Source organism: Syzygium oleosum, unplaced genomic scaffold (assembly GCF_021117445.2).
Source record: "Syzygium oleosum isolate NSW1041296 unplaced genomic scaffold, Sole_v2.1 Sole_v2.20, whole genome shotgun sequence".
Classification (NCBI taxonomy): Eukaryota; Viridiplantae; Streptophyta; class Magnoliopsida; order Myrtales; family Myrtaceae; genus Syzygium; species Syzygium oleosum.
The window spans coordinates 5271025-5281919 of NW_026607504.1; the positions used below are offsets into that span (position 1 = coordinate 5271025).

The window sequence follows — 10895 nt, forward strand, 5'->3', positions numbered from 1 at the left end:
GGTAAGTGGCTCGGCGGTCAAGCATTATATCTAACCGGGGCTCCTTCCAAAATGTATCGGTACGCCTGTCATCTTCAAGGCCGGGGGTCTGAAAAATTGATTTTCAACAACAGTGAGAATGAATCTCAGCGAGTAGGTTCCCTAAACCTAAGCTAGGCTAACATGCACCTCCTGACGAGCACTAAACAACACACCAATCAAGCCATAATTGACTTAGGCCCTCGGGCCCAAATCCAATACTCACCTTGCCCTACAAGTTAGGCACTTACAATTCAAGAATAAAACATAGGACCCAAACGCAACACATGCGCACATTACTTGGTCACAACGCATGTCATGCTTATGCTCGTGCTCATACGCGTGCTCACGCCTCATCAATGCATTTTCGCACGCTTGCACTCAGCACACTTGCCATTTATCAATTTCTCCTCCGACCCGCGTTAAACGCATCAGGTCCGACCCGCGTAAAACGCATCAGGTCCATCACTTCGAGATCGATCTCTAGCCCGCGTAAAACGCATCAGGCTCATGGCACAACACCCGCGTAAAACGCATCAGGTTTGGCCATCTTCCGCAAGACGGGCATCGTCCCGCGTAACACGCCTCAGGACGGGTTCACTACCCCGCGTAAAACGCATCAGGGTTTATTGTGATCACACATTCACAAGTACCAATTTTCATCTGAACCCCGCGTTAAACGCATCAGGGCATTTTAGGTGATCACAATGCACATGTCACTCGAGCACACTTGTAAATGCACATGCCGTGCCAATGCTCGTGATGCAAACTCATGGCCATAAACTTCACACTCGGGCATTCACGATTTTCACAATGAGCATTCAATTGCACAACGCCGCTTATTCAATTCACCACATAATATGCTCAATTCAATAAATCACAAGCCCAAGTAATCAACCATCCATTCCAGCCATGGCACAAACTTGGCACATAATTTACGCATACAAATCACACAATTGAGTCAACATCAATTCACGCACTCGAGGCCCGGCAAGAGACTCCATTCTTAGTCACACTAGGCACGTGACACGGCACCACAAAATTGATCACAACCCAGTACAAGTCAGCCACTTAGCCCGCCAACCTAAACATTCCCGATAATCACACAATTAACCTCCAAATTGATCGCTCATAGACCAATTCAAACCCGGTATGGACAGCCACCAAACAAATCGTCCTAGGCCAACAAATGTTCTCAAAACACTCCATTTGACTCCCCAAAATATCACTCAAATCAGCCACCATGAGGACCAAATGAGGCGCGCACTATAATCCACATTTGAACCCGAAATTAACCCCAAACTCGGGCCGAATCATTCCAATACTTTCAGCCTTCATGCAGCACATTCCAAGTCATTACACCTCATTAAAATAATCCCGTTAGACCACCAAAACCGCCATGAAAACAGCCGCTATTCGGTCTTCAATTTACACCCGCCAAATTCACAATTTGTACCCGAACCAAGGCGTCAACGTTCAGCCACTATCCAGCACACCACAGACCACTAAACCTCGATTAGAACATCATGCTAACCCACCGAATGCGCCACAACATCAGCCCTTAACAGCCTCCACAAACTAACCCCCAAATTGATCGCGCCTTGTCCGATTCAAACCCGATATGGACAGCCCCCACAACAGTCCCTCTAGGCCACTAAATATCCTCAAAATGCTCCATTAGACTCCCCAAAACACCATTCTAGTCAGCCACCACAAGATCGAATAAGGTGCGTACTATAATCCCCATTTCAAACCCGAACTTTCCCGAACTCGGGCCATTCCGATCCAAACCTGTCCAGCCAATGTACAGCGCCTCTCGGGCCACTAAACCTCCATTAATTCATCACACTAATTCACCGAATCCGCCACAATGACAGCCCCTAATCACCTCCACAATTTAACCCCCAAATTAACCTAATTAAACCCTAAAACCCATCTAGAAACACACATTAGTCTAATTAGGGTTTAGGGTTGTACTCACTTGGATTCCTAGGCTCCAAATAGGGCTGAGCAAGTGGCAATGGCGGCTGGACAGCGGCGGATCCGCGCCGGAACAGTAAAGGCGAGCGGCGGCTCCGGCGAAGCCCTAGAGCGGCCGAGAAAGAGAGAGAGCAGGAGGGGGAGAGACACGGCAAGAGGGAGAGGGAAGGAGACGGAGTGGTGATGGTGGTGAGGCGTGGGGCGGTGGCACCGGCGGCGGCGAGCTGGGGCGACGAAGATTTGGCCAGAACAGGGGAGGAGAAGAAGTGGGCTGAGACGGGTGGTGCGGCTGGGGGGCGCTCGGCGGCGGCGACAGCGACGCTCAGGCGTCGGGACGGCGTCGGGTAGCTGGCCGGACAACTGGACGACGGCTGGGACTCGCCGGACGCAGCGGCGAGCTCGCTGCTGTGCGCGCGGAGGAGGAGACCAGTCGGTCGGGGGCGACGGCTGGCGGACGGCGCGGCACGACGGTCGAGCTGGCTGGCGACGGCGGCGGCGGCGCGCGGCGGCCAGGCGAACTCAGGCGGTCGGCGTCGGCTGGGCGAGCAGAAGCGGAGGTGAAGCCGAACCAGACGCGGCGGAGAAGGAAGAGAAAGAAGAAGAAAAGAAAAAGAAAGGGAGAGAGAAGAAAAGAGAAGAGAAAGAAGGAGAGAGGAGAGAGAAGAGAGAACGGACGCATGGGGAAAAAGGAACGTGCGCGGCAGAGGAGAGAGGAGAGAGAAAGAGAGAGAGAGGGAAAATAAAAGAAAATATTTGAACATTCAAATATTATTTGCAATCCGATGGTCCAAATTAAAAATCGAAAGTGGTCTACCGGTCCAAAATAAGCCTCGCACATAAAAAGGGACAAAGGCCAAATTAATTAGATCAAAACATAACGAGGGAGGTCTACTAGTCCAAATTCGCACGTGGTCAAAAACTCCCCTTTTTCCATCATTCCTGACAATCTCAACACTGGCCACAACAATATCGACACCGTCCAATTTATTTCGTCCCGAAACTTCCGAAAATCGACTGCCAAGTTCGGGGTCTAAATAACGGTCAAATTCGATCGAGTGCGATTCTAGCGAAATCTCTAATTTAAAAATAATAACCGAGAGTGATCAGTTCTCGGGCGAGATTTTACTATAAGCACACTGACAAATTACACGTTTTATAAATCCCAAAAATGGGCCGAAATTCGGAATGTCACACTCTAAGGGCTCTTTTGTGAAAGGTCATAAAACGAAACTTGGAGAGCACTCAGAAGGCTAGTTTCTGGTCGAATTTGGTGTCGTTCTGGATTCTTTACCATTTTTCCCGTATTTTTGAAAATAGGATCGTAATCAGGGCGGTGTCCAGGTCATTCGGGTAATTCAGCTAATTTCGGGTATTTCGGGTCCGAATCTTGGAAAATGGTCTTAATGAACATTGGACTGCACTCTTTAGGCTTTAATTTAGCGTTGGTTTCACCTTAATTGGACATCATCAGGCTAATCAATTTGATTAAACAAAAACTGGTCAGAAGAGGGGATTAAAATAGAGAAGTGCCCCTTCTTGGGTCATTTGTCCTTGCTTGATTGATTGTTTCCCAAGTCCTTTTGGCCTAGTTGCATGTTTAATTATGCTTGCATGTGATCGATTAGACGATTGATAGGCCTAATTGCAATTATTAATTCATGAATATTAATTCATGGTAGAGGTTAGGGGTCTTAGCCCATTGCTATACACAAGTGATCATTATCTTTGATTAATGAACCCCTAGTCTAATTAGGGGGTGGTCAGGTCAATCGAACCGCATGAGCGAGAACAAATTCCCGAACCTAAACTTGATCCTCTTGTTTGATTGGTGAACTTTTTAATTGATCGCTTTGATTGAGTGCATGTGGTGAATGATTAAATGAAAGTTGGTGATCGGGGGTGGCGACTGAACACCCCGAGGACGTGGCCAAGAGTCCGTGGTGGCCTGAAGCAATAGTTTTTGATTACGTTTAGTCTAGTTAAATTAGTTTAGTTTACCTTAGCCTAGTTTAACCAACTAGCTTAGCTAATAGGTCTAGGATTAGGCAATTGATAAGCCTAACAGTGATGATAAACATGGCTTGAAAATAAAAAAGGGTTACTACCACAAAAATCCAAAACTAGTACATCTATAATAAATTTACCTCAAATTATTTTTTTAATCATAAAAAATCTTAAACTAGTACATTCCGTGATAAATGTCCCATAAACTAATTTTTTGACCACCAAAAATCTCAAACCGTTATATTTGTGACAAATTTACTCTCTATTAGTTTCTGTTAAATTAGATTAATACCATGAAAAGTCACAAACTGATGCACCTATGACAAACGGAGGGTAAAACCCTGAACTGATACATTTGTGACAAATTTAACCTCTGTTAATTTTCAAAATTAGTTGGGGGTAAATTTGTCACAAGTGTATTAATTTGGAGTTTTTCGTAGTATTAACCTAATAAAAAAAATGTTCAGTTAGAAATACCACTTAACATAAAAAGAAGAGAATTGTAATTCTTAACTTAGCTTAGGCATCACTATAATAATTGAATGGGTGGTGTGGACTCATTATCTCCTTGAGGAAACTCGGAGCGACCTAAGTACGCGCTTTGTATCCTATGTTCGGATTGATGCCTCGAATCAGGACAAGTGAAAAAATACAGGACTTCTTAATTTCTCGGTTTTAATATTCCACATTACCCCCCTAAGATAGGTTTAGTCTATAATCTCAGGCTTCCAAGGGTTCATATCTTGAGGCTTGGAACAAGGCAATGTAATTCTCTTTCTCTTTGTCTGACTCATGTTGGGTTAAGCTTACGGGGGCTTATGTCTCGAGGCCTAAGAACAAGGCGATGTAATATTCTTTGGCCGATTTTAATCGGATTTTCAATCCCCGCATTTACTTTCGAAGCATTTCAATTACTTGGGTGTTTTGTTCCTGCACTTTAATAAATTGTTTGTTCATTTTTTTTAGAATGATTAGGCTAACCCCTTAGGATCATAACAAACTCCCACAAGTACCTTGCATGATCACTTAGCGGCTTTAAGACCTTTAGAGTTCATAAATGGTCATTTAGATAAACAACCATACCAATTTGGCAATACTGGAAGGGCGCTAATAGACCATTAGCATAATCAAGTCCCTGAAATTAAAATTTCAGGTTGTACAGGAAACAAGGCAAGAACTCCTGTTGCCTTGTTTGGATTCTAGCTTACCCAAAATGGCTAGTGACAATTCTTAGGACCCATAAACTAAAAAGAACTTAAAATGAAATCCAAATGTCATGTGAGATTAGGGCTTGAAAGAGCTCATGCCAAAATCGAAAGGCTATTTAGCCTGACCTTTTAAGGCAATACCTCTAAACTCTTTCTCGAAGTCCGAGAGAACCTTGAGGACAGTCGCGACACATTGCCCGCGTCAGGAGCACTAGGAAAACAGGTGGCGGCGCTCCGCTTCTCTGCGGACACAATAGGCTTTGTTGGATGCCGTTTCATCAGGTCACAGGACACGGTCTACGACCTTATCAGAAGACATTCCTTTAGGGACTGCTACGTCGAGGGGTCCATGGACTTCGTATTGGGGAATGGCTTGTCGTTCTACTGGGCGACATCGTATGCCATCGCCAGCAGCAGTGCTAGAGAAGGAGAGAGAGAGAGAGAGAGAGAGAGAGAGAGAGAGAGAGAGAGAGAGAGAGAGAGAGAGAGAGAGAGAGAGAGAGAGAGAGAGCTTGTTGGAGGAGACCGGGTTCTCGTTCGTGGGGTGCAAGGTGACAGGGTCGGGCTCGTTGTTCCTTGGCCAAGCGTGGGGCACTTTCTCCCAGGTGGTCTTCACGTACAACTACATGGATCGAATTATCACTATGGAGAGGGTTAGGGCGATTGATTCCCGATCCGGTCCGGTCCAATGGAACCAATCGCTTAAGGTTTAGTTTTTTTTATCAAACACTTAGGGTTTAGTTCACATCTTACTAATTTTTATCAATGAAGTTCACTTAGGGTTTAGTTCACATTTTACTAAGTTTTGTCAATGAATTTGTGTTAATGAAGTTCGCATAAGATTTAGTTCACATTTTACTAATTTTTGTTAATGAATTTATGTCGATGAAGTTTACTTAGTGTTTAGTTTTTTTTTTGGTCGGAACTTAGGGTTTAATTCACATTTTATTAATTTTTTGAAAAAAAATTAAAATATATGTATGGTCGGTCCGGTCCGATTTCCCCATGGAACCGGGAACCGGACCACTTAGACACCGGTTCCACTTTTAGAAATCGGGAATCGAACCGACATTCCCAGAAGTGGACCAAATAGGCCAATTCGCTCCGGTCTGGGCGAGTTTTCGGTCCAAATGGTCCGTTTTGCACACCACTAAAGAGCATTAGAGTCGCTTGCGAGATTGGCTCGTCCATGGCTGGTGACGCTGTTGTCCATAGCCTCAAAAAGCAACAAGAAATACAATAGAGGCAGCTTGTCGATGGTTCATGCTTGCTGGAGACTGGATGCTCAAAAAGCATAAATAAATAAAATAAAACAGAGGCAGGTTGTCGGGGGTCCACGGCTGCGGGCGGTGCGTGTGGTCTAGATAGATTTTTAATTTTTTTACATTTATCCATGTCATTGCCATGTGTCAATTTATGATCGGATTTCGCCAAAAATGCATATCCCGTGATACTTTGCAATTATTGAATACTTTCTCCCAGAAAATAGACTATTCGCAGTCCAAAGTGGGCTGTTCATGGTTTGAGTTGCAGTCCGCGCGCTCGACGCTTTCGACCCCGTTTCTCCCTAACTGTGACGTCAAATCGCATGAAATTAGTGGCTTTTGAACCATAACTCTCCCGACCAAAAAAAAAAAAAAAACCATAACTCGACCCAGACTGAAAAGAAAAATCATAACTCGACAATGGATCAAAATGTGCACACGGTTCTATCAGAGTCTCTCTAGAAAAATTGCAGTACTTGACCAAAGGTTCTGCTTCTCCAAGAGCCGACGTAATAGCCACAAAACTCAAAAAATTGTGATGTTGGAATCTTACCCAACGAATTTGCACGGTGTTTCTTGATAACTATTGATCCAAACACTATCGCTTTCTCCTTTCTTTTTACCTTTTTTTTTATGATACTAAATGTGAAGTGTGTAATTAATAATGGCTTTTACATATTAAGATGGAAAAGTTTAAATCAAACTGTGTTTGAGTTACAATTTGATTTACTTCCCGTGAATGATTAGTAATCTAGGATAGGCAGATAGACAGATAATTATCATAGATAAGACAACAGGGTCCGGAAATAGAAAGACATTCATACACATGGTGATCAAGTTTTTTATTTACTATTACTAGTTAAGAAAAGCGCACACGAAACACGCATGCACGACCATACACACATATCACCATAGTCACTTCCGCGAAGGCAATTGCTCTGCAATTGCTCTTATTGCATATGTAACTGCTTGTGATCACTCCAGCTCAGGCACGGGCTTGATCACAACGCCCCCGATGATGAGCCCTTTCTCCGGTTTTTTGAACGATTGTTCCATGGTAACGTCAACGCCCATATTTTTCGCCGTCATCTTAAACTGTCCGACCTTCAGTTCCTCCCACCGATTTGTCGATGTGGGCAACCGCTCCCGCGCCTGCTTCGTTTCGTCGATCCCCAGGAGAGACAGTGTCAGTTCCACTTTCACCTCCTCCCCCTTTATGGTGCAGTCTTCCGTCATCTTCAGCAGAAACGAGACTTTGTACGTTTCCCACACTTAAGTTTCTTTGTCTCAAACGACCCTCTGGCATCTAGCTCTTTCTCCGCCACCATTTCTGCCACTTCTACCCATATGGGGCCAATGCTGAAGTAGTTTTATTTAAACGTTATTGATCACGATAATTATTACGTTGACTGTAAGTGTAAATTTTTTTTTTCATAATTGGATGAGTGACGTGTAAATAAAATTCGGTTGCACAATTATGAATGTACGGAAAGTTCTTTACATTGACAGTAGACCTGATAAATTTTTTTATTATAACTATATAGAGATCTATATTAGACAAACTCTGTAAGTCAAGGGTAACCGGAGAACAAAAGTATAAAGCATATTGAAAATTAATATATATATATATATATGTATATATATAAACTTGACCGTAAGAAGGTAAGTTTGCAATTTTCCATACACTCTTTTTCTTTGTTATGAGTAATCAATACTTAGAAAAATTAAAGTATTCCATACTAAGTACGTCTAGCAAGTGCCTCGGGACATTCATTAACGAGACTTGTTTTTATTAATTATGGTTAGACAAAAAAAATTTAAAACAAAAGTCAACTTGGAGGACACTTTGATTAGGTATATTTATTATGAAATTATGAATTACTGGAACAGCAAAGCAAATGATTTTACTTCAAATGATAAATAGGAATAACAGCTAAGTCAGTATCTATCACTCCGTAAAAATACAAGGATATCTCATGGAATAATGCGTATTCTTAAAGAAGCTCAACGGGCTTTTCTTCCTATTTACCTCTCAATCTCCTCTTCCTCCTTTATCATTATTCTTAATTTGGCTGACTATACATATATGTGCGTATGTGTATTTATTTATTTATTCACCAAAGACGAAATAGCATCTCTACTCTCTCCGTATTTTTCCCAACCACCGTAAAGCCCACTACCCCTAGAAACCCATCATACTCTCTCCTTATTTATCATCAACTCATAAATTAAAAAAAAATTATAATGAAAAGAAGAAAATATGGGAAAAGCTCAAGTAGATTACAATTTGATAAATTATAACTCGGTTAAATTTGATCAATTAAGTGAAAAGGACAAAAGAGAACACTACAACTACAATATTATGACCATAAATTGAAGTAAATAGTACCATTAAAATTTAAAAAGACTAGAGAGATTAAAAAATTTTGATTTTCTAATTTTTAAACAAATCAAATAGGTCATAGTATATAGTTCTTAGCAGATAATGAACTCACTAACTTTGACAGCAATGTTTGAAGATGAAACTGAACTTTTATTCATTAATGTCATCTTGTGCTCTTAATTTAATTGGCCTATCGCGACCTTATGAAGGCAAAAATGAAAATTTAGATACCAAGACCGAAGAACGGTTCCTGCTTTGCTAGGGATATTAATACAGTTTTCCCTAGATGGTGGGAATTAATCGAAGAGTTACGGATTTACCTCTACCCTAAAAGTATATATAGGAACCAATAGGACGGATAAAGTATTTGGGTTTGAGTAAAGTAATGACTCAATGATTTGGGACTATAATAAACGTATTACTTTAATATATGGAGTATATGCAAGCCTAAATTTATGACTTTCGAGTTTACTATTACTATTTTTCAATGGTTAATTCTCAACTCATTCAGAACAAAGAAATATTTATGCAAATAGATAAGATTAGATCCGTGCACACCAGGATGCAAGTCAAAATCTATATCTCAAGTTCAGTCGATGAAATCACGCGGACATTTAATGTGTTCAAGTAGAACAAACTTTATCCCCTAGCCATTTATCCATATAGCACAAGAGGGTGAAACATCAACAACATTGTACCAAAAAGAATAATTCCAAGAATTATCAATTATAAGAGAGAAGAGAAAGATCAATATTGTGTGGACTTGCATTGGCACCCTCGAACAAATTTCTGTCCTTTTATGGTTTCCTTATTTAGATTTTCCCTAGAGAAATCCCATGGATTGCCTTCCTTTATCTTTCATAGGTTCCCATTTGTCCGATGTCACTCATGCTTTACTAAAATATGAAAAAGCCTAATTAGACTCGTGGTGTAAGGCAAGGTGCACCATATGATAAAAGATACGCATATATGCTGTTCTAAGGATTCGTAAGTACCGGTCCCACTTCCAAACCCAATTTTCTTTTTTATCACTGTGGAGGATGGTGAGTTCCCTAGCATAGATTATGAAGCCTGGGCCATCAGTCGAATCTTCCTGCCACAAACAGAGTTTTGAAATATGAGCAGAGAGACATCAATCAGTACGTGCGAGGAGGTCAAAGTAGGAGGAGGAGGAGGAGGAGGAACTTTGTTAGCAAAGTTGCTATCGACCCATTCGAAATGACATTTTCGAGTAATCGTACGATGCATCGCTATTCGTGTATATACCTATCTGGTCGGACGGGAAACATATAGGAAATTAGTTAAACAGAGAGAGAAAGAGAAGACGATTCCCTCTAGGTTGAATTAATCGACAACCACATCTCTTTGGAACGTGAATTACTCTCTTCCATGACAAATGTAGAAAAAAGGACACGCACAACATGTATATACACGTATGGACGTTCAGATGCAGAGAAGAATTTGGGCATTTCTCTGGTAGTGCTCTATGAACTTTTCGCGAAGTACTCGACTCTAAACACAAACAAGCATATCTTTCATATATATCCATTATCGAATCGAGAGAGAGAGAGAGAAGGGCTTGCCATGTGAGACTTGTCCATCACTTTTGGGTTGGTTTTGTTGTCATTAGGATCGCCGACTACGCCAAAATCCTTCGCAAAGTCGGCTTGCCTCCCGCTTGCCACCCAAGTTGACATGTTGTTCGTTCAGTAATGTTTGATGTCGATCAACAGTAAAGTTCGGTGCCTATCAATCCATTTAGAGAAACGCTTATATATACTGAATAGCATGCACTAATCAGGGATAATTTGGCCTTTTTACTGTTCACGATGGGAATGATTAACCCACCTTTCGTCTTTCCTTTTTTCTTTTCTCTTCTTTTCTCCACCCCTCTTTTTTAGTAAATTAAGGTTCCATGGAATATATGATCTCTCATGTATAGATACTTCTTTTCTATGCAGACCTCCCTTCCCAAATGAGGATTTATGAACAGTTTCATATATGTTTAAATCCAAATCATTTGAAAAGCTCATTGAT

General features: G+C 41.7%; 1 protein-coding gene across 1 annotated transcript; it reads right to left on the reverse strand.

Moving 5' to 3' along the window:
• Positions 1 to 7669: 7669 nt before the first annotated feature.
• Positions 7670 to 10599, reverse strand: LOC130140653 (protein PHLOEM PROTEIN 2-LIKE A8-like). Its single transcript, XM_056320578.1, has 3 exons — positions 10442 to 10599; positions 9854 to 9951; positions 7670 to 7834 (listed from the first exon to the last, which is right to left on the reverse strand). Exons 1-3 carry the CDS (start codon positions 10553 to 10555, stop codon positions 7714 to 7716), a joined length of 333 nt encoding a protein of 110 aa, XP_056176553.1. The 5' UTR covers positions 10556 to 10599; the 3' UTR covers positions 7670 to 7713.
• Positions 10600 to 10895: the final 296 nt, after the last annotated feature.